Genomic DNA, 22,207 nt, shown 5'->3' on the forward strand with positions numbered 1-22,207 from the left:
AAATATATATATATATATAAAACTAAAAAAAATACAAACGAGGGCGAAGCAGGTGTGATTTGTCTTCATTCGGGTTCTCTAGCACGCTGTTGTGGGTGCGGCAGCGGCGGCTTCCCTCTTGGAAGGGGAGGAAGTGGTGGTGGAGACACAGTTTGACGGACGGATGCCGGCGCTGTCTGAGCGGGACCTGTTGAGTGTGGAGAAGTTCTCCAATGCCATGAAGGCGGCGCTGGAGCTGAGAAGTCGGCAGGCAAAGTTGCGGCACACCGACGCACAGGCCACCCCATCCCCATCCACCGCCGTGCCAGGCGATGCAGCGGAGTTATTGGCAGAAGGGCGTCTTTGGGCAGAGGCTGCCGTGGTGTTTTGGCGTCTCGCCAGTCGCCAGCAGATGCACCTGTTGTCCTATGCAACCACCGACGCCGCCCGCGACCTCTGTGGCCTCTGTGACGGATTGCTGGACCACATCCGCACCACATTTGAGAGCCTTGGGCCCAGTGCCACGCCTCTGCAGGTTGTAGAGTCTGCCGCCTCCTTCGCCACCGAACACATTTTCTTTTTTTTGAGTGCCTTTTGCTTGCCAAAAAGCTGCATCAACATGGCGGGTGGTGAGGAGAGGCTTGGGAGGGAGGTTCACGGTCATGTGTGCAAGGTGCTTGCGGAGCAGGATCACCTGCGGTGGATGACGCGTTTGTTTCGTGCCTTTTGTGATGAGTCATGGCGGATGTATTCGGAAAGGGGCAGCATTGCAGGGGCCGCCGTCTCGGCCACGCATGACGTGCTGCGATGTCTTTCGCACTGTTGCGCCGTAAGTGAGGCGTGTGCGCAGGTGCTCATTTACACCGAGCCCAGACCGCTCGTGGCGCAGTTGCTGTACGGTCTGCGTCTGCGCATCTCCAACAACGCCCTTATTCGCCCCCTCGTCAGCGACGGCTCCGCGTGGGAGGGCGGGGGCCGGCCACCGACCCCCTTGCCCCCTTCGGGCCTGCGTGTGCCCACCCGCAAGGCGGAACTCGCAGAGTACCTGGCCGCTGGGCGGAAGAATGCGTATGACGCGTTAAGTAGGGAGGCCCTCAATGCCGCGGTGGCCGCTGTGAAGAAGGCTGCGGCGCATGACACACCTGACGTTGTCGTGGCCCTATGCCACATCATAGAGGTTAGCTCGCGTAGCATCGTGCCGCCACAGAAGGAAGAAGAAAAGCTGCCAATGGGTCTGCAGATTGCCATGTATGAAAATGTGATGATGGCGTGGGATGCACTTTGCCAACTGATAATAACAAAGGACGACGACCCATTACGTCACGACATCGTTGTTCGTCAAGAGGCCGTTCTGCAGCAGCTTCTTAATTACGACCTGGCAGGGTGTGTACGACGTCTGCTGCAGCATTGCCCAGACATTGTGGACTGCGATCGAACACTCTTTGAGACGATAGCAATGTTTTGTACCCCTCCCTCTACAAGTAGCAAGAGGCGCCGCCCATCAACACAGGTGACACGCATAGAGCACTCCGCACACCGCATTACTGGGAGCATTGATTCCTTAACTGGAAGCATGTGCAGCCGAAGTGAGTCAGGGTGTTCCCTCACCAGCAGCATCCATCTGCCACGACCAACTCCGCCTGAAGCCGCGGCGACCCGCCTGTCGAGTCGTGCTCGACCGCTGTGGCCGGGCTTTTGGCCTGCTGCGTCTCCTACTGCTGCTGGTGGCAGCCAGTTTGCCTATGCGCACGTCACTTCGTGCCCGGCGGCGTTGGAGAGGGATCCCAGCGGTTCGCCGCAACTACGGGTACCCGGCGATGCGGTTTTTGATTATACGTCATCGCCGGTTTTTTTGCCGGCGTATGTTGATGGGGAGGAATGGTGGTACAACAACAAGCTGTACGTGGATCTTGTACACAGTCTGACTCAAGTGCTGAACGAGGCCTTTACAAACGTCACCACGCCGCTCTCACTCCGTCTGTTCCTTTGCACTCTGCTCGCGCAGATCAGTATGCGTAGCTCCAGTGCTTTTGCGGCGTCCGAGGGACGACTGGTGCTGCGCTCATTTCTTAGGACATTACGTGCATGCGGCCAGCGTCCACGGATGGCATCTCCAGCAGCCTATAGCTCGCCATGCGGGGGGGAGGAGCAGAGTGTTTCACGCAGGATGAGTCCCGCTACGCATGGAAAGGAGGGTGGAAAAGGTCCTCATGAACCAATGGACGAGGATACGATGTGTGCCCTGCTGGCCCACAGAATTGTTGCGGCCATCTGGCACGTTTACCAGGTTTTGCACTTGCTACCACTGTCAGGCGAGATGGTGGACATTATCGAGCTGCCTCTACTGCCCTTGCGTTGGGGAGGGGAGGCGGAGCCAGCGGAGGTGGAGGAGGGGGCGACAAGAACGGCTTGTGGGGACCGCAAAGCATTCACAGGCCTTTTTGCCCCGCTAGTGCGAGTGTGGTACACGGGCCTCCTGAGCAACGATGATGAGGACTTTAACAAGCGCTCACAGGAGGTATTGATGGAGGTGTTTCTGGGCCTGCTTAAAGTGGGCGGGGCGGCGCTGACGGCGTCGGAGGTTCCAGGCGTCTCCGCGGCGGCCCCGGCTTCTTCCACGCCGAGTGCAACACCCACGTGGGTGGCGTCGCGCTCGACGGAGAGCAGTTTTGCCTCCTTGGAGGTGGAGGCTCCGGCGGTGGAGTTTGGCGACACCATCAAGTCCCTGCGTAACATATTTATGATTCTCCTGCAGCGTGACCCGGGTTTCCTTGCGTCTGAGATACTGCAGGTGCTCTTCTCCCTCCTATGGGCCAATGATGCCCAGCTGACGGAGTTGGGGCGGAGGTGCATTGCCAGCAGCCTCGACTTTGAGGAGGTGTACCCAACATACGCGAAGGTCATCCGAGACGCGGAACCCTCGTTGCTGACGAAGCTGCTGCCGCTCTTCGCGGCGGAGCTGCTGTCACCGGAGGTGTCGACGGACGCCAAACACGAACGCCGCGTGTGGCTCTTTCAACACGACTGTGTCAACGCCGTGATTGCCGTCTTGGAGCGTGTGTTGCTTGCCCCGCACACCGTGGTGTGCTTTCCGCGACTCATTCGACAGCTGTTTTGTTTTCTTTCCGTGTCAGAGTCGGCACAGGGGCGGGAACCGCGGCTCGCGGATACACAACTGACACATGTGTTCACAAAAAACCTTCCCTGCGTGGAGGGGGCGGAGTACCTCATCCTCATTGCCCAGTCCGTCCTTGAGGCCGCCACTTCAGCCTTTGACAAGTACCGAGACCACGCACAGCGGGTCAACACACACGGGCTTTTTGCCCTCTCGGTTCCGAATTGCTCAGTGGAAAAGCCTGTGTTCATCGATCTCCTCCCACCGCTCTTGCAGTATGCACATGCGCACGCCAAGGACCTCGAGAGCGATCTTCTTTCTGCCCTGCACCTCATCCTAAAGATGACAACGAAGGTGCACTCCAATGCGCTTTTGGCGTGGGTGCTGCAGGGAAAGCAGACGGCGTTGCTGCCATACTTAGACCTCGATGCAGCCGCAGCATACAGTGTCCTGCCGTACGTGGGTGACCGAGGCGAGATTGAGCCTTTCTGGACACCCATTCTGCAGGAGGCCCCGGAGCGTGCGGAGTTGCGCTTTAGCTCCGCGGGAGGTATTGCTGTGACGCTGGGACGCTGGCCGGAGAAGGGGTTCTCCGTCTCTGCGTACTTTCGCTTTGAGGAAATATATAGCAATATACAACTGTTTGAGTTTCTCGATGGGGAGGCTTCGTTACCGCCGCTTGCATCCATCCGCATTGCGGGCGGCGACAGTGTAATTATTCTCCATGATGGGAGGCGGGTGCCGGTCAACGAAAGCCACGCGCTGCCAGATCTCGCACCGCAGCGATGGGCGCATTTTCTCGTCGTCATGAGCGTGGCACACACCGTCAGTGTGTACCTTAACGCCAACAAAGTTGGGACCTGCACACTCCCCTACTTCCGCCCACACTCAGAGGTGACGATGCACGTCGGCTTTGTCAATGCCCCCGTGCACGATGCCCTCTTCTCGATTGGCGGGGTCGTGCTGTGGGAGGAGGAGCTGACGGCGCCGCAGGTGGAGGCGTACGCTGCCACAACGGAATATCAACCAAATGTCTGTAAAATTCTAGAACGTGAGATACCACGTGAGCTTGCGGAGACTCACGAGGCGTTGCCCATTGAGGACCGCATCGCCATGTTTGTCCCCTACGAAACCCGTGATTCCCTGCTGGTTAACATTCTGCAGAGGACGTCGAAGAGCTGTCCTATTATGGCCAAGCTCACTGGAAACTACGCAGTGGCGCCGAAGAACTGGATTGACTACCGCGACCTCTTTTTAAGCCAGGGTGGTCTGCAGCACCTGCTCGACTGGGTCGCTGCATCCGCCACTTCGGAGGAGTTGGCGCGGTACATGGCGCTCGCGGCGGACTGTATGCGGGGCGTCACCAATGGCGGCACCATGGATTTTAGGACCTACGCCCTCCTTGGCTTTCATCTCCGTCGTCTGGCCCATCTCGTGACCCCGGACGTGTGTGACGGCCTCCTGCGTCTTGCCACGGCGAACGTGAGCGTCAATGACGAGCTGCACCCTTTCATCATTAATCGACTGGTGTTTGACCACATTCTGCGAGATATTGAGCTTCTTGCGGGGATGCCGCCAGACTCTGCGCTCTACCTGACAGGGAGCCTGGAGCGACTCTTTACGGTTGCCTCCTGCCGTTTTGCGCGGCGAAACGCCAACTACATTCTGCCCTTCCGCTTTGTTGACGGTGTTCTTAACGGGTTGGTCTACGCAAATGTCTCCTTGCCGTTTGCCGTGCGGGCCCGCCTGATTTCCTGCGTGAAGCACATCATGATTGCCACGGACTTTGAACCAAACATCGTCCACATTGTGGCGTCCACCGCGGCGGTGCTTACGCCGGGGGAGATGGAGGTGGCGAGCCAGCTGCAGCCCGCACTGCGCGTCAAGCTTCCCAAGCCACGGTTTGCGGAGACGCGCGTGTCGCCCCATGGCGCGTGCGACCTCACTCCTTTAATTCTACGCAGTCTTGTGGAGTGCTGCAGCAGTAGCACGTTCCTCGCCGCCTTTGGACTCGTTGTGGATCTCAATTGGTACGCCGTTTGCGTCTCACGCTTTGCGGACGCCTCATGCGTCGTCTACTCCACTCGACTCTTCTTTGAGGCGCTGCGATCGAATATGGACCTGCGTCAGCAGGTGATGCACCACCCCGCCGCCGTCGTGGAGGCCCTCTCCCCACACCGCCTAAATGTGGACTTGCTGCTGCTTCTGCTGAGTCTCAGTGTGGGGGCGGAGAGGCGCATTGACGTCCTTTCCTCAAAGCACCCACTCCTGCAACAATTGGTCGGGATTTTGGACTCCATAACGCCGTTGTTAGACCCCGTCGTGGCACCCATCTTCTCCAAGGTTCTCACGCTGCATTTGACGGCGGCGTTGTCCACGCCTGCGTGCTTCCGACCATGTGGCGCCAGTTCGGTGATGCAGCGGCGCCTCTGTTGCTCCTACCGCCTGCACAGACCCTTTGCGCTGGCGCGGGTGTGCAGCATACTCATGCTTCAGATATATGCCAGGCGTCTCCTGTTCCAGACGACCAAAGCCGGTGTCACGGCGGCGGCGGCGGCAGGCCGAGTGGCGTCGCGGCAATCGTCGCCGAATGAGGATGGCTCCAGCAGTGACGTGGCGGCGGACGCCACGACGACGTTCCCGTGTTTTGGCAGACATCGAAGGGCGCTGCTTGCATTGCGTGTTTGTGTGTATTTCTGGAAAGCCATCCAACGCAGGCGATACAGCAAATTGCTGCAGCGTGTGAGTGGTGCTGCGCCCTTGATGGTCGCGGATGCCGACTCGGAAAAAACCCTCTTCATCCTCCGCACGCTCCAGACTCTCCCGCTGAAGCAGGGTCTCTTTTTACCGTGCACACTTTCACCGTACCAAATTGAGGCCCTCGCCTTCTTTGGGACCTTCCTGCAGCGTGAGGCCGTCTTGTCAAGATGCGCGGAAAAGTTGCGGTCCCGCAACTTTGGGGCTGCGTCCTTTACCGCCGCCACCTCGCCGGGGTCGACGATAAACACGGAGGCCACGGGAAGCAGCGAAGCCTCTGCAAAGCTTTCAAAGCCCTCTGACGAGGTGTGGTCCGCGCTGCTGACGCACGTCACCGGCACGGACGATGCGGTCAAGCATGGCGTTGGTGCTGCCGACGCCGCGGCGGAAGAAGAAGGCGAGGGGGAGGAACGAATACGGCGACAAGAACCACACCGGCAGGGGCGGCAGCAGGAGAAGGGGGAGGAGGTGGCGATGAGAAAGGAAGCGGTCGCCAAGTTAAGGCAAGAGGGGGAAGCGGAGCACCACGCGCAGAGGCCTACAACAGCCACACCGCCTACAGAACCCCGCAAGCGGGAAACGAGGTCGCTCTTGTCAAATCCCTCTCCGCAGGACAATCCATGCGCACCCCGTTCGCCGTCGTTGTTTGCTGCCTCCGTTTCCACGGAGGCGGCATCGTTGCCTGAAAGCATGGAGGAGCGTGCTGCAAGCGCCAGTGAGAGCAAGCTGGAGCTTATGCCAGGCGTTGGCAATTCTTCTGGCGCTGACGGCGATCTCGCTTCTGGACTTGCAGGACTTGTGCTGTCTGTTGAAGGAAGCACGTTGCACTCTGAGTTGGAGGAGGCTGTGAGTGCGGATGTGGCGATAGGCGCATTTGCGCCCTTAACCAACTTGCCCTCTTCCACGACGAAGTCCCTGCAGGAGTCTGCTGTGGGGGTTTTGTCCCATACCATTCTTGCCTCACTGCTCAATCTGCCTGTGACTGGGGGGTGGGTTGGGGGAGAGACATACGGCTCCTGTGGTGCGCTGCTGTTTCAGCTGATGCTGGTCACTGGCGCCATGGCAAATGCCGAGGAGCTGACAGCAACCTTGACGCACTTCGTCATTGACCAGTTGCTGGTGTGCGTCGACTTGGTCGAGGGCCTCGTGGAACCAAAAGCCTCTTTTATCACGTCGCTGAAGGGGAGTGGCTTGGAACACCGCGCTCGACGGGTTAATTCGTCGCAGGACTCTGTATCCGACGTATTCGTCTTCAATGTCTGTCGGCTAAATGAGCTCTTGGTGCATTTTGTTTCCTTCGATGTGATGCCGCTGTCGAGCCTCTCTCCGTATTTTGTTTGGCTGCTTGGGTGGGCCTCCACCGCCTGGCCGCACCGCTCGCAGCAGCTGCTGCGATCACAGGTTGTGAAGAGCTGCATCGCCGTGCTTAACCGGCCCTCACTCAACGGAGTCACCCCTGAACAGATGGAAATCGTTTACATGCTCTTGGGCCGCGTGCTCTGCCCGCAGTGGATCATGAAGGACATGCTTGAGTGCTTACTGCGGGTGCTCCTCCGTCTATATACATCGCTGCCGCCATCCTCCATGAATGAGGCGGACGCGCGGCGACGGAAAGAGCTTGCCATTTTGACTCTGCGCCTTATGATGCACACGTACGGAGGGAGCAAGGAGCTAATCAAGGCACTCTCTGCAAGTGCGCTGCGGCAACGCATTTCACTGTACAAGGAGTTTGCGGCAGTCCTCCTTCTACTGGATGAGGCAGCGGCTGTTGCCGCCTTTGAGGCGTACTACCAAGAGAATATGACTACTGTTGACGGCGTTATGTCCGGTCGGCCCAAGACAAAGGCGGATATCGCGTACAAATCCATGCTGAAGGACCGCAGTGAGTACGTGGAGCGCATTAACAAATTCAAGGAGGCCTACAGCAAGACGATTGAGGTCGGGGATAGCTACCGACGAGCGGAGCTTGTTCAGGTGTACACCGCCCGCTTCTCCTCCTGCGTCGGACACATCTCTCCACTGAAGCCGTGTCAATTGCATTGGCTCGTGACAGAGCAGTGTTCCCTACAGCAGGCCAGCCCCTGTGTGCGTGCGCTGAATTATTTAGATTCCCGCTGCAACTACACGACGGTGTTATCAGATCGTTTTACAGAGGACACCGCCTCCCTGGTGCCTAGCGCAGACAACTGTGAGCAGCAGCTCAACCACGTCTCCGCCTTGGTGCAGCCCTTTGCTATGCGTTGCCGACCCTATCTCTTGCATAGCTCGGCCCCTTTTGTGGACAGCCGCTGCCGGGTGAGTCCTGCCGCGGTCTCACTGCTGCGATACCTGCTCGAGCCGAATGAGGTTCTGCGGTTCATCAGCAACGGGTTCCGCATCAAGGGCATCCACGCCACCCCGTGCCTTATCCTTCTGACTGACACCACGTTGAAGCTGATCGGGTTCTCCCGCATTACGGTGGCGGGGGACATTGTTCTTTGCCAGTGCGCAAACGAAGAGGCAGGTGAGCCAGCTTTCCCCACCACCGGCAGTGTGGCGAAGAGTTCGAAGGCCAAGGGCGGTTACCAGCTAACTGCATCGAGCTTCGCACTCTCCATGACGAGCAAGCTGCAGCGTTTTCTCACCGACGGTGCTGGAAAGGAGCGACGGCGGCGTGAGAGGGAGGAACTCCATGATGGGACCAAAATTGCACACTCGGTTCGACAAGCATCGGGGAATTCATACCGGGACCTGTTTTGGGTGTATTTACTGCAGAATTTCCGTAGTGTGCGCATGGCGTACTACATGCATCAGGACACCGCCATTCTTTTTAAACTCATGTACGCCGATGGACCAATGCTGTCGTTGGTAGACGCACAGCAGTCGATGAATACGTCTGCCCGGGACAAGTTTCTGGAAGTCTTGAAGGAGGTCCTCGGCACACAACGCTGCAAGTTTCATGAGCACGCACAACGCGCCGCGAGGATTCGGTCGATGCTTATCCGCTGGGCAGCAGGCTCAGTCTCCACCTACGACTACCTCACTTTTCTCAATCGTGTGGCGGGCCGTACGAGGTTGGACTTTAACCAATACCCCATCTATCCATGGGTGCTTGCCGACTACAAGTCAAGCGAACTTGAACTGGACGCCGCGAAGACGTACCGTGACCTCTCCCTTCCCATGGGGGCTCAGACAGAGGAGCGACGCCAGAAGGTGATGCAGGTATACCAGCAAATGGTGGAGATGCAAGAGACGGCGCCGGAGGGCGAAAGTGTCCAGCCATTCCATCATGGGACGCACTACTCGACAAGCGGAGGGGTGTTACATTTTCTCATTCGTGTGGAGCCCTTCACAACATTTGCCCGCATCTTCCAAGGTGGCGAGTTTGACGTAGCCACACGTCTGTTTGACTCTGTGGAGGCCTCCTTTCAATCGTGCGTAAATGGCCCTACCGATTGTAAGGAGCTGGTGCCGGAGTTCTTCTTTGATGGCATGTTCCTTGTAAATACAAACCACTGCGCGTTTGGCGAGAAGTCAGACGGCACGGTCGTGAATGATGTGAAGCTGCCGCCCTGGGCGAAGGGCTCGCCGCAGGTGTTTGTCTCTGTCATGCGGTACGTGCTAGAGAGTGAGTTTGTCGTGCAAAACATTCATCGCTGGATTGACCTAATCTTCGGTGTCCGCCGCCGCGGCAGGCTGGCCGTGGAGAGTTACAACGTGTTTCAGCGCATGACGTACGGCGAGGAGGTGCTCCAGGCGCTAAAAAAGTGTGACAACCCGCACGACACCGACGTCATCATCGCCGAGGTGGACAACTTTGGGCAAACGCCAATGCAGCTGTTTCAGGAGCGGCATCCCGCACAGCGGGAGCTGGAGCCGTGCCATCCCCCGAGTAGCACCAGCAGCGGTGGAACGGGTGGTGCCAATTCCACGGCCAGCGGTGCTGTGCGACGCACTGGGCACACCTACACTACGGCCTTTCAAGAGCAATTGCCGAAGGTGCTCGCGATGATTATGCACGCCTTAGACTCCCCACATGCATGGTACACGTTGGAGGACCCAGTGCCAGGGAGCTTCCAGGCTCTACCTGAGTGCCTTGCAGATGACATTCTCATTCATGAGAGCGCTGTAATTGATTTTGCCACAACTCGAAGCGGACTAAAGATGTGTTGCTACAAGTACGTCTCACCGGTGGACGACATGGACCATGTACTTTGTTGGAGTCATGGTGAGCATGTGTTGAGGCGGTTTGACAACACGAGAGGTTGTTTCTTGTCATCTCTGCGGTGCAATTTGGTCTGCGTCATTCCCGCGAGTGTGAGTGCCCTTTGTGTGGGCTGTCGTGGGACGCTAATTCTGCTCGGGTCTAGCAGCGGCATGGTGCATTGTCTTAGCCCCACCCGAAGTGATGGCATGCTGCTGCTTACCGCGACGCTGTGCCACCACACGCACCCCATTGCGGGATTTGCGCTGAACGCCAAATTTGGCCGTATTATCAGCTTTACGGTAAGTGGCACGGACAGCCCGGTTGTGTGGTGCGTGCAGCATCGACACACGGCGAAGTTGCACCTGCTCGACGCCGCCCTTCTGCTTCCGGCGGTGGACGTGGTCGACCTTGTCGTGGTAGCGGCCGCGGTTGACCCGAGAAGTGCAAATTCTATTATCATCACGCGTCGACACCTTTTGATCTTTGACAGGCACGGCGAGCCGTACGGCGTCGGCGCTCTCCCCGGCCTGGACGAGGCCGCGCCACACTTGGAGGACGAAAAGGGGCAGGTTGGCTTTGCCGTGGAGAACGGCACCACGTTTATCGCGAGTATGACTGCCGTCACGACGTACGACACGCCCGAGTGGGCCGCTGGCATGCAGCTTCTTCTCACGGGGCACGACGACGGCAGTCTGTCGCTCTGGCGGGCGGTGCGGCTGCCGCCTGACAAAGTCAAACACGGCCGCATTGTGACTGTGGAGTACCACGGCCTGATTGTGGCTGGCAGTCAAACCTCTCGTCTTGGCGCCGTCACGGCGCTCAGGCAGGAGCAGCCCGGCGTGCCGGTCTTCCTTGTTGGCTACGACAGCGGTGCGGTGAAGGTGCTGAGCTTCGAGAACCGCACCGCGGACACGACGAAGACGACAAAGACGTAAGTCGTCTCGTCCCTTTTTTTTTTGGGCTCGCTTTGGTTGGGCATCTGTGTGCAATACCTGCCTGGGCGGCTGGTGGTGGGGAGGGAAGGGGAGGGGAGGGGAGGGAGCGAGTAGAGGGGGGCGGACGCGTGTGGTGCCTGCGGGGTAGGCGCGTCGCGGAAGAAGCAAAGGCGAAAGCACGAGGCGCACAAGGAGAATTAAACCGAAACAGGGGAAAAAACAATGTAGTCAACAACGACAACAACACCGACGAGGACGAAACGGAGTCAAGCAGTGAAGGCGTGGGAGAGGGAGGTTGAGTTCGTCCTTCGTGTGACGTGTCGAAGTTGAATTCCAATGTGTATATGTGTTTTTTTTTGATTTGTTATTGGCCTTTCACAACTCTCATCCCTTCCATTACTTTCCGGCCCGCCTCTCTACTTCCTGCAACGAAAACTATACACGTTTGGCGCTTGTCGTTAGCTACTTGTTCTCGTCTCTTTTTTCTTTTTCCCTTCTTGCATGACGGCTTCCCCATTCAACCGTCATCACCCCCCACGCTCAGCTGGCGCTCTGCTCAGTCAATGCGACCGGAGTGTAGAGTGCGTCTGCTGATTGCACTGTCCCTCCTCCTCTCTGTCTGCACTGACGGGGGAGGTCTTATCCGCCCTCGTGCTTGCTGTCTGATCCCTGCTGTTCATTTGTCTCCATTCCTGCCTTGTAGTTGTGCTACCAAACACCCACACACACAAGAACACCCAGACTCTCTCTGTGTGGGCGTGTGTGTTCTACTCGCCTTTCCGGGCGCACAGAAAGAAGGGAGGACGTGTTCGGCGCGAGCAACAATAAGAAGAGCGACGAGACGACGGCGAGGGGATCAAATGTCAGCTAGTACCGGAGTCGAGGGTGCAAGTACGGGCGCCGCGCCTCCGTGCGTTTGCCTCGTCTTGGCGGAGCCCGAGGCGGTGGAGCTCGCGGCGTGGGTGCGGGACGTTGTGGCGGCGGGGCTAACGCCGCCCCTGACGCAGGTGCTGCTGCGCGACGTCGGGGCGGCCTCCGGCGACGACCGCCGCTTTAGCTCCGCCGCGCAGCGGGCGTTGGAGGAGGTGACGGCAGACACCACCCGCCCTGACGGCGCCGCCGCGGCCAAAACGGCGAAGGTAGGCTGCCTCGTCATTGCGGTCTTCTGGGACGGCCAGAGCGAGGCCGTCAAGGCCGACTTCACGCGGCTGCGACAACTCGCGGAGGCGAAAAAAGGCACCGACGCCAGTGGCAGGAGTGCGGGGAATGGCGAGGGTGGCACGCGTCCAGGCAGACTGCACGCCACGGAGGTGCGGTTTGTTGTGCAGGCGCTCAGCGCCAAGAAGGGTGCACACACGCTGAAGGAAAACAGCGAGGCGCTGCTGAGTACGCTTCGCAAAAAACTGGCGGCCGAGAGCGTCGTGCGGCACGTCGACCCACAAAACAGTGGGGCTCCGGCCTCGGGCGTGGAGAAGCCTGGGATGGTGTCTTTGGCGACGGCCCCGTCCTCAGGCGGAGCGAAGGGAGTTTTCATGGGAAAGCGAGACCTGAGCGAGGAGGCCATCGCGGCGAGTATCACGGAGGGTCAAGGCGAATGCTTTGTCCTCGTGGCCGGTCGCAGCATGGATGAGTTTCAGAAGCGTGTAGAACAGTTGCGGGCGTCTGCGAAGGCCCTTGGTGCCGGCTGTATGCCGCTGGTGGAGGAGCCGCGTGGCGTGCAAGGCCCGTGCGACGGCAAAGCGAACATTGACAGTATTAGTAGTATTAATGGGGGCGGAGGTAGTGGAGTTGAGTGTGGGACTGGTAATCGAAAGGCGAAGTTCATTGCGCAGGAATTTCTTCTGCGACAGAGTGAGTCGGAAACGCACATTGAGTTGCGCCTTGCCATGTGCGGGAATGTGGATAGCGGAAAATCGACCCTGACGTCGGTGCTCACGCGCGGCTGCCGCGACGACGGACGAGGCTCCGCGCGCGCTTTTGTCTTTAAACACAAGCACGAGGCGGCCACGGGGCGTACCTCAAGCGTCAGTGAGAACCACCTCGGACTCTCGTCGACGGGGGAGGTGGTGAACTACGCCGTTGCCGCACTGAAGCGGTCGGGCGGGGGCGGGGGCGGGGGCGGGGGCGCAGTCTCCGCCTGGCAGCTGACGGAGGAGGTGGTGGCGCGGAGTGCCAAGGTCCTCACACTGTACGACCTCGCCGGTCACGAGCGGTACCTCAAGACGACGGTGCTCGGCATGACGCGGAATATGCCCGACTACGCCTGTGTTGTGATTAGCGCCAACAACGGCATTCAGCGCATGACAAAGGAACACATCGCGCTCTGCCTCGCCCTCAAGGTCCCTTTTTTCGTGGTCGTCACTCGCATTGACTCCACCCCTGAGAACGTGCGACAGGAGACGCTGGCGAGTATTCATAAGTTGCTTAAAATTCCGACAGTGCGCAAGCTGCCGTACCCTGTACGCCGCGTCGATGACATCGTGCTCTCCGCTAAAAACCTGCATGTGGACCGTATTGTGCCTATTTTTGAGGTGAGCAACGTGACGGGGGACGGGATACAGTTTCTCGTCCGCTTTCTTAACCTTCTCCCCGTGCGAAAGGACTGGCGCAAGGCCCGGACGCTGCCCCGCGAAATGGTGATTGACAGCACTTTCTTCGTGAACGGCGTCGGCACGGTGGTTGGGGGTATTGTGACGCAGGGGATATTTCACGTGAACGACGCGGTGCTGCTCGGCCCAGACTGCCACGGCGCGTACCGCACTGTGCACATCAAGTCCATTCACGTGAAGGGCAGAGAGCAGCAGCAGGCGGTGGCGGGTTGCGACGCCGCGTTTTGCCTCAAGAAGGAAAAACGTGCCGCGATACGCAAAGGCAACATTCTCGCCGACCCGCAGCACCCGATTGCGGCGTACTGGCAGTTCGAGGCGGACGTCACGATTCTCTACCACTCCACGACGATATTGGTGAACTACGAGCCCGTCATTCACTCCACGACGGTGCGGCAGTCGGCCCGGATTGTGTACGTGGCGCAGGAGGTCCTCCGCACTGGTGACCGGTCACTCGTGCGGTTTCACTTCCTCTACCGCCCGGAGTTCATGAAGGTGGGGCAGCAGCTCATCTTCCGCGAGGGGCGCACGAAGGGAATTGGCACAGTGACAAAAGTCATCGTTGAGCAGGTGGAGTCGATTGTATGGAAGAAGCGACGGCGGTAGACGTCAAACAGGGCGAGCAACGAGGCACACAAACGGGGGAGTCGAGGAAGCGGGGGGAGGAGAGGCGTGGAGAGAATAGGGAAGCGGGACTTGTGCGTGAGGGTGCCCGCATGGGCGCCTTTGCACGCGGCACCGCTCTGACGGAAGTGACGGGTCTCAAAAACAAAAAGTAATAATAACAAAAAAAACAATCAAAAAAAAAGAATGCCTCTCTCTCTTCTTTTTTTTTATTTTCCTTCTGTTTGTGTGTGCCGCTGGGTGAGGAAGAGTGCACCACATTTGCCTTCTCTCCGCCCTCGGCGTGTGAGGCGTGGCCCTGAGCCGCGAAAGCGAAGAGGAGCGGCGAACGGAAGCCAAATGAAAGGATGAAAAAGAAACTCAAAACAAAACAAAACGAGAAAGGAAAAGGAACGAGACGCGGCGGTTGCGTCTTTGCTAGCTGACACGCGTCACTCCCCCCTCTTTCCTCTCAGTCACTCAGCCTGTCTGTCGAGAAGTTCTCTTTTTGCTTCCAGTTCCTCGGAAGCTGCTCTGGGGCCGCTGTTTTGGCCACCCTTCTCCCTCGCTTTCACACCCCGCTGTCGCCCTTGCTTGCCCACACACAAGAGGAGCAGCAGGAGGCCCAAGTAGGCGCCCTACCCGTTAGGTAAGTTACACAGCACATCCACACAAGTTGCTTCCACGCGACGGTGGCGAAGGGAACAGCGGAGATCGCAAAACAGACAAGAAGAAAGCGAGATACATGTCGTCTTCCAAGTGCGCCGCCGCGGGGAAGCTCCTGGCGCCATTTTGTAAGTTAGCCTGCAAGCTTGAGCGGCGCTCGGCGAGAAAGCTAAGCGCAGTTGACGCCGGTATTGCCAAGGCGATTGCGGAGCACGACGCCAATGGAACCGATGCAGCAGTAAGCAGCACGAAGCGTTACGTCTACGAACAGAAGCAACTCCTGCACTATCGCGTCGTGCGGTTCTTTGACGAGTGCCGCTACCTGGTTTCGGGAGAGTATTTCCGCACGTACAGCTTTGTGAACTTCATTTGGGACATTCGTTTCCTCACCAAGTTCCTGCTGCTGTTTATTTTTGGCACGCTCTTTGGTCGACAGAGCATCTTCCCACCTATCGACCCCAACTCGCCACTCGCGCTCGCGCTGGAGACAAAGGTGAACCCGAACTACTAGGCGTCGCAGTGAAACAGCAGCGGCAGTGGTTGTAAGGTAGGAATAATAGTAGCAGAGCAGGTGTAGTTCTTCTGGAAGATTGCAGGGACGAAAGATGATGATGCAGAGTGTGGTTGTTGGTTCGTTCTTTGTGTTCCCCCGCTGTGTGTGCCTGTGGGGTGTGCCGGAGAGTTGTACAAGAAATTTCTAGGAAACGATGGTGGAAGATGTGTCCCAAGCATTACATACACACACATACACGCACACGCACACGCACACGCACGTATTGTTTGCGCCACCGACAAATAGAGAAGAAGAAAGATGGACGTAGTGCACTCGTCTTTATATTTGTTAGGTGTAACTCTTTCTCACTCTCTCTCTCTCTCCGTTTGTATTTCACTGCCTGCATATGTGTATGCATGCATGTGTCTCTGTGTGTGGTGGGTGGGCTGGGGTAATGCTTGGGACACAGGCGTTGCTTACGTGCTCTTTCACCCGGTTTCCTCCTCGTGCTCTGCGTGTACGCAGGGACGCAGTGGGTAGAGCGTGTGTATGGGCGTGAGGGACGGAAAAACGGGGGGAGGCAACGCGGCAAAGAATGAACGAACATTCTTTTATTTACTTGTGTGCACGCTTCCATTGGAAAAAGTTTGAACTGACGGGGGGCTGCTGTGGGGGGGTTGCGGGCGGGGGCCAGCGGGCCGCCTCCCTGCTCGCCCGGCCCCACCACTTCTCGTGTCTCTCCCGCTCACGCCGTCCGTGTTGTCTTCTCTGCCGCCCGCCGTGTCTTTGCTCCGCCAAGCGCGGGAACCCCAACGCGTCCAGTCTGGCATTTTACAAAAAGAAAAAAAAAGCTAACAGCAACAAAGTGGGGGGACCAAAAAGGTGTCGTGTGGGCTCCACTGATTTAGCTAGCAAAAACGGGGGAACGGCAGCCAGAGAGAGAGGGAGAGATACACACACACACATACAGAGAGAAAGAGAGGACGTCCAGAGCGTCAGCCATGGGGCCTCAGTCGGTGTATGAGCCGTTTGACCGTGTGTGGGTGCGGATGGAGGGGTACGACTGGTGGCCCGCCCGCATCGTCAGCGACGAGGAGCTTCGCGCGAACGGCCAGAGCCGTGCGGAGGGGTGCGACATCACCGTTTACTTCTACGAAGGCACCACAACACCGGCAAGCCTTGAGCACTTTCAAAGCTCCAGCGCGAACATCACTTTCTTTGAGACGTCCTCGGAGAAGGCCGTCACGGGGGACGCCGACCTACTCGCGGCGATACGTCGGGCGGAGGCGGACGAGACGGCGAACCCACTCAAGTACGAATTTGCAGCGGGGGATCGCGCTGGTGCAACAAAGGCGGGCGATGTGGCAGCAGCCGCGGCAGTGACGGCAACAGGGGCACCTGCTTCAGCCGCAGAAACCGTGCGCCGCGGAGCGGGGGGTGCAGCGGCCAACCAGCGTCCGGTCACCAAGCGTGCCCGCGATGCGGAGTCAGAGGAACGACACGGCGCTGCGCCGGACTTGCATTTGTTACCCGACGATAAGCTCATTGAAATCGCTGGGCGGATCAACGAGGCGGTGTCAGCCTGCGACCTCCCTTCCCTACGCATTGAACTGTGCGATTTAGACACCGTCAACGTCACGGTGCGACAGCTGGAGACAACAAAAATTGGCGTGGCCGTGGGCAGCATTTTGGGCAAAAAGGCACTGGAGAAGCTGTGGCCGTTGTCGCGGGCCATTATTTCTGCATGGGCGCGGGCAATGCCTGTTGAGACGATAGACGCCATCAAGAGACATCAGCAGTACCGGCTTGGAAAGCGACAGGATGATGCCAACAATAATAGCACGATGGAGTTGGCGTTGCTGAGCCCTGTGGTGGCTGGCACACCGTCCTTCGCCGAGGCCAACGAGGCCTCCGCTGCACCGGTGCTGAAGCCGGTGGATAATGGCGAGCGCGTGCGGACGAGATTTGTCCACCGCGTACGGAAGCTGCTAGACAATCCCACCGACCCACCCATTCCGAACGTCACCTTCGACGACCTGGACGCCGTTGCAGAAGAGATCTGCCGCGACGTGGTGGAGCCGGAGGACCGTAAGCATTTACAGGAGCAGCTTGAGAAGCCAGGCATGGCGCACCTGCGGCGGAATTTGGCGACGCGCGCGCTGAGCGGGAAGGACTTTTTGAAGCTTCCCCGCTCCGCCCTCATGACGGACGACGAGAGGCGGATGGAGGAGGCTCGCATTACGAAGATGATTGAGGACCAGGAGAAGCTAAAGCTGGCGAACATCGCGGTCACAAGCCTTTTCAAGTGTCCGAACTGTGGAAAGAACCGCTGCTCCTACTACGAACAGCAGACGAGGTCGGCTGATGAGCCCACGACGAAATTCGTCACCTGCCTCGAGTGCAAGTACATTTGGACGACGGAGTAACCGAACGGTCTCAGGGCGGAGCGGATATGAAGGGGGAAGAGGGCAAGGAACGACGCGCAGGAAGAGAAACAAGTGGAAGTAATACAAGGCCGAGAGAGAGGGAGGGAAGGAAGGATGGAGAGGAGAAATGGGTACACATGTGTGTGTGTGTGTGTAGTGGTGCGGAGGAGACGTGAATGACATCCGGTGTGTGCTGACGAAGTAAGCGAGGAAGCCGTACCAAATGAAAAATAAGAGAGAAGTTAAGGATAAGACTGGGAAGAAATGAGCCGAAGCATCATGTGCGGCATGCACACATAGCTGTATTTGCTCTATTCCCTTCACCGTCCTTTTTTTTTGTTACCATAATCCACTTCTGCGGTGAGGCCACTTCCCTTCGCTGTCTGATGCTATTTTTGTTGTTGTTGTTGTTGTTGTTGTTGTTTTTTCCCCCCTCTTGTTTCTCCGACTGTTGTTATTTGTCTCGCGTGAGTCCGTCCCGTTAATAAGACACAAGGAAAAACTAATGCGGTCCTTTTTCCTTCCACTTCCCTACCTCTGCCGCTGACAGTGCGAAATTGCGATGCGCGTTACACCGTGCATTCTGCACTCTTTGCTCGGCCTCCTTTTTTATTTTTATTTTATTTTTTTTTGTCCTTCGGAACTTCACGGACGTTGCCGGTGCTCTCCAGTGGCGTCAATCGTGTGGCTTCGGGATCTGAAGCAGAGCGGCCCGGGACGCACCGAAGCCCCTCTCTCATCTGCCACCCCAATTGCTCAGAGTCAAGGTACGCCTTCGGCAGCGCTCGCGTCCCCCCACGACGCCCGCATTATACCTGCGTCGCCGTATACGTATAGTTGCCAGATTTCGCGCCTCTCGCTTCTTGCGTGAATCCGCTGCATCCATCGTGAGTCGCGGTGTAGACCTGCGATGGCCTTCCCGCTGAACACGCTCGTTTGGCTGAAGCAGCCGGGCCACCCGTGGTGGCCGGGGATAGTGCTCGACCCCGCCACGCTGGAGATGGCGGTGCCTGCGGGGTACGACACCTGCGTGCTCTGCCTGCCCTCCGCGTCCTCCAGCGTGGCGTTCGCAAACGGCGGCAACGCCGAGGAGCTTATCCGTTTCGACCCGGCGACAGACGCGGAGCTGATAGAGGCGGGAAAAGAAACTTCCGACTGCGCCGCGGCCATCGAGGAGGCACTGAGCGTCTACGAGCAACAGCAGGCGCAAGCGAGGAATAAGGAGGCCGCTGAGGACAGAGACGACGAGCGCAAAGGAGCGCACGTGCGGAAGGGGGATGCGGCGCATAGAACAGCGAAGCAGGAAAAGAAGCGACACAGGCGGCGGGAGCGCAGTGAGTCGCCTCCCGTAGGGCGGCGGCCCCGCCACGAAAAGAGGAAGATGGACAAGCGTAAGTACAAGGTGAGCGGCGATGGTGAGAGCGAGAGCACGGAGGACGTAAGCGGGAGCGACGATGACGCGAAAAGGAGCAAAAGCACCGGCAAGAAGTCTGGAAAGGCGGGAGTCCCCGACGCCGTGGATCAATACGACAGGGAGGCGCAGCATGTGCCCACCCATCAGGAAGATGACGCTGTCTACTTGGAGCACGTGCTCCGCGAGAAGCGTCAAGCGGCATCCGACACGACGCTTCAAATCATTCGAAATAAGTTGGAGACGTTGGCCGTGGCGTGCGACCACGGCGGCGTCATCTCCGTCAGCGAGGCGGCGGAGGAGGCCCTCCTCGACGCACTCTCCCCGCTGTCACTCATGAACATCACCCTTGACCAACTCCGTCGTCTTAAGATTGGCGTTGTTGTGGGAAAATTCCTCACGAAGGACTACCCGGTCCGCGTCGTCTCACTGGCCTCGGCGATTCTCACGTACTGGTTCCGTCAGCTTCCGCCTGCAACGCAGCAGCGTTTGAGTGCGCAGTCGGCGCTAGAGCTGGCGTCAAATGATACAACCATCGGCTCAGAGCGCCAAGGCCTCTCACTGGGCGCATTGGGTGTGCAGTTGGAGGCCTGCTTCACCGATGAGGAGGTGTACGACACAATCAACGATCCCGTTGTCGTCGCAAAGGAGATTGAGATGGAGCTCGAAGCCGTCGACGACGAGGACGTCAGCAAGGAGGCCCTCGCCACGTTGCGTGACAGCCAAAACACGGCGCTGCGCCGCGGTCTGCTTGACGGCTCCATCGCCGCCAAGGACCTCGTCGCGAACCCCGGCAACCCGGGCGCTCTGCTGCGGCGCCCTGAGGCCGAGGGCGAGAAGGCGTCAGGGCGCTCGCCGGCGGAGCCGGAGTCCCCGCTGGCGGATGGAAGCGACTTCACGAATTTCACGACACTCTACGCATGCCCCGAGTGCGGGTCTCGCGAGGCGGTTGCCAACGAGTACTCGGTGCAGGCCCACGACAACATGGCGGTTTTCGTGCGTTGTCTCAAGTGCGGTGAAACATGGAATGTGGAGGCGTAGCTCTAAAGAGGAACAGTCAGAAACAAAACGAGGAATGGGTAAAAGGGCAAAAAAAAAAGTGGGAAAGAGAAACAAAGAAAAAAGTAATACTTGGGCACTATGAGGTGTGTTTAGGCCCTTTGTGTATCTTTTCATTGCCCATGATGCTCTCCCCACGACGCAACGCCGTGAACGTCGGTGCCTCTCACATGCATTCGTGGTATATATATATATATCCACTTCTCTAGCTCCCCTACTCTTGTGCGTCTCCCACTTTTTGGGGTTGCCTCGTTGATGTTTATTCCACTGCTTCCCCCACCCCGCTCAATTTTTTTTTCTTCCCTTTACGAAAGGAAGGGATATTATTCTTGACCGAGTTCTTTTCGTTTCACTGCGAGCTACAACCTCCTTTTCCTGCGAAGAAGGGGTTACTGCATTGTGACTCCCTCGGCGAAGTAGGACGAAACAGCAAAGGCAGAACAGGGCCCGTCGCACTCACCTTGCAAGGATACCATTCCAGCTGCGTATCAGCGCATATGGATACTACGAAGGGGGATCATGCACACTTCGGTGAAGAGAAAATGGATCACGCCCACAATCACGGCTTTGAGCCAACGACAGAGATGCATCCAAGAGAAATGTATGTGAGCGATGAACACAATACCCACAAAGAAGCCAACGCGTTCGTCAGTGAGCAGGTGGAGATCAACAGCAATGAGGCCGATGAAGCCATGAGGAAGAAGTTCTCTCGTGTAAATGCGACCCTGACGATGGTGGCCGGTTGGTCCTTTGGCGTGCTCACTCTATTGTTCCTGGCATTTATCGTGTTCGGCATTTTGTATTCTGGGGTCCACTACCACGGTGAAAGCTGGCATAATGTCAATTCCAACACACCTGAGTGCGTTACGCCGTTTGGCAGCATAATTGGTGTAACAAACGGTGTGTTTGCGTACAGCAACTGCAACGAAGACTATTCCAGCAAGGAAAACAGCACTCTCCTTGGCAAGGACAAGCTTTTCACAGGGTTGGGGTGGCAATGTGTGGAGTTTGCAAGGCGCTATTGGATGCTTCGTGGGACGCCTGTGCCGGCGTCCTTTGAAAAGGTGGCGGGGGCCGCCGACATTTGGTCACTGACCTCTGTGCAGCTTCTCGACGGCTCGACCAAACCGCTGCTCAAGTATGCCAACAACGTCTCAGCCCGTGATGGCGGCTCCGCCCCACGCGTTGGCGACCTCCTCATCTACCCGCGGCAGGAGGGTGGCTTTCCGTTTGGCCACGTTGCCGTGGTTGTGGCTGTGAAGAGCGAGTCTCTCCTTGTAGCGGAGCAGAACTGGGACAACAAGGTGTGGCCCGCGCCGCACCACAACTACTCTCGTGAAATTCCCATGCATCACAACACCAAGGAGGATATCTACGAGGTCGCCGAGGCGGACAAGAGAACCATTACTGGATGGGTGAGGTACGCCGAGTAGCGCAATATATTTTTCTTTTAGGTACTTGGGAGCAATAAATGGAGCACAGAGCCAGAGCGGGAGTGAAATATATATATATATATATATATATATGTGCTTCAGTGGGGACGGTAGCGGACAAAATAAGCGACTGAAAAGAAAAATAAGGTTATATATGCTTATGGGGGCACGCGGTGAATTGGAGTCATGCAACGGGGAGTGAAGGACGTGTTGCACACAGGAAGCGCTCTGCTGTGCAGCGGGTGAGTGTAGTTAAGCGTTGGAGTTTGTTTCTCCTTGCCCTGTTTGTATTTGCCGCCCGCAACGAGCCTTCAATTCACGGTGTTGGATTCTTCTCCGATAGTCTTTATATCAATAAATAACAAGCCACATGGATATCCTGAGGAACCCAATCTACGAGGACGGTGCATGCAGTGTGTGTGTTTTATTTGTTTTGTTTTGTTTTTTTTGTTTTCTGCTAACTAATTCCTTTTTTCCTTGCACTTACCTTTTTTGGTTTGTTAGTCTTGAGATATGGAGGAATGTTTTGTTTTTCTTT

The 22,207-nt window shown here is 57.6% G+C and overlaps 6 protein-coding genes across 6 annotated transcripts, besides 15 other annotated features; all 6 read left to right on the forward strand.

Annotated features, from left to right (window-relative positions):
• Nucleotides 1-2: 2 nt before the first annotated feature.
• Nucleotides 3-19: a microsatellite.
• Nucleotides 20-38: a sequence feature (A-rich).
• Nucleotides 39-163: 125 nt separating this feature from the next.
• Nucleotides 164-10,972, forward strand: Tco025E_02907 (putative neurobeachin/beige protein; the record flags this gene model as incomplete). The annotated part of the gene is made up of 1 exon (XM_029369830.1): nt 164-10,972. One exon carries the CDS (start codon nt 164-166, stop codon nt 10,970-10,972), a length of 10,809 nt encoding a protein of 3,602 aa, XP_029230134.1.
• Nucleotides 10,973-11,050: 78 nt separating this feature from the next.
• Nucleotides 11,051-11,096: a sequence feature (G-rich).
• Nucleotides 11,097-11,832: 736 nt separating this feature from the next.
• Tco025E_02908 (putative GTP-binding elongation factor tu family protein) lies at nt 11,833-14,184 on the forward strand (the record flags this gene model as incomplete). The annotated part of the gene is made up of 1 exon (XM_029369831.1): nt 11,833-14,184. The coding sequence occupies one exon, from the start codon at nt 11,833-11,835 to the stop codon at nt 14,182-14,184; it is 2,352 nt and encodes a 783-aa protein (XP_029230135.1).
• A 158-nt stretch (nt 14,185-14,342) lies between these two features.
• Nucleotides 14,343-14,389: a sequence feature (A-rich).
• A 150-nt stretch (nt 14,390-14,539) lies between these two features.
• Nucleotides 14,540-14,598: a sequence feature (A-rich).
• A 328-nt stretch (nt 14,599-14,926) lies between these two features.
• Tco025E_02909 (uncharacterized protein) lies at nt 14,927-15,358 on the forward strand (the record flags this gene model as incomplete). The annotated part of the gene is made up of 1 exon (XM_029369832.1): nt 14,927-15,358. One exon carries the CDS (start codon nt 14,927-14,929, stop codon nt 15,356-15,358), a length of 432 nt encoding a protein of 143 aa, XP_029230136.1.
• Nucleotides 15,359-15,594: 236 nt separating this feature from the next.
• Nucleotides 15,595-15,620: a microsatellite.
• Nucleotides 15,621-15,698: 78 nt separating this feature from the next.
• Nucleotides 15,699-15,723: a microsatellite.
• Nucleotides 15,724-16,274: 551 nt separating this feature from the next.
• Nucleotides 16,275-16,322: a sequence feature (GA-rich).
• A 19-nt stretch (nt 16,323-16,341) lies between these two features.
• Nucleotides 16,342-17,766, forward strand: Tco025E_02910 (putative transcription elongation factor-like protein; the record flags this gene model as incomplete). The annotated part of the gene is made up of 1 exon (XM_029369833.1): nt 16,342-17,766. The coding sequence occupies one exon, from the start codon at nt 16,342-16,344 to the stop codon at nt 17,764-17,766; it is 1,425 nt and encodes a 474-aa protein (XP_029230137.1).
• A 93-nt stretch (nt 17,767-17,859) lies between these two features.
• Nucleotides 17,860-17,891: a sequence feature (GA-rich).
• A 13-nt stretch (nt 17,892-17,904) lies between these two features.
• Nucleotides 17,905-17,928: a microsatellite.
• A 233-nt stretch (nt 17,929-18,161) lies between these two features.
• Nucleotides 18,162-18,190: a microsatellite.
• A 181-nt stretch (nt 18,191-18,371) lies between these two features.
• Nucleotides 18,372-18,398: a microsatellite.
• Nucleotides 18,399-18,676: 278 nt separating this feature from the next.
• On the forward strand, nt 18,677-20,218 carry Tco025E_02911 (uncharacterized protein; the record flags this gene model as incomplete). Its single annotated transcript, XM_029369834.1, has 1 exon — nt 18,677-20,218. One exon carries the CDS (start codon nt 18,677-18,679, stop codon nt 20,216-20,218), a length of 1,542 nt encoding a protein of 513 aa, XP_029230138.1.
• A 48-nt stretch (nt 20,219-20,266) lies between these two features.
• Nucleotides 20,267-20,305: a sequence feature (A-rich).
• Nucleotides 20,306-20,733: 428 nt separating this feature from the next.
• On the forward strand, nt 20,734-21,669 carry Tco025E_02912 (D-alanyl-glycyl endopeptidase-like protein; the record flags this gene model as incomplete). Its single annotated transcript, XM_029369835.1, has 1 exon — nt 20,734-21,669. The coding sequence occupies one exon, from the start codon at nt 20,734-20,736 to the stop codon at nt 21,667-21,669; it is 936 nt and encodes a 311-aa protein (XP_029230139.1).
• Nucleotides 21,670-21,736: 67 nt separating this feature from the next.
• Nucleotides 21,737-21,762: a microsatellite.
• Nucleotides 21,763-22,089: 327 nt separating this feature from the next.
• Nucleotides 22,090-22,123: a microsatellite.
• The last annotated feature ends 84 nt before the right edge of the window (nt 22,124-22,207 follow it).

Source organism: Trypanosoma conorhini (genome assembly GCF_003719485.1).
Source record: "Trypanosoma conorhini strain 025E chromosome Unknown Tco_14.4_contig_00122, whole genome shotgun sequence".
Lineage (NCBI taxonomy): Eukaryota > Euglenozoa > Kinetoplastea > Trypanosomatida > Trypanosomatidae > Trypanosoma > Trypanosoma conorhini.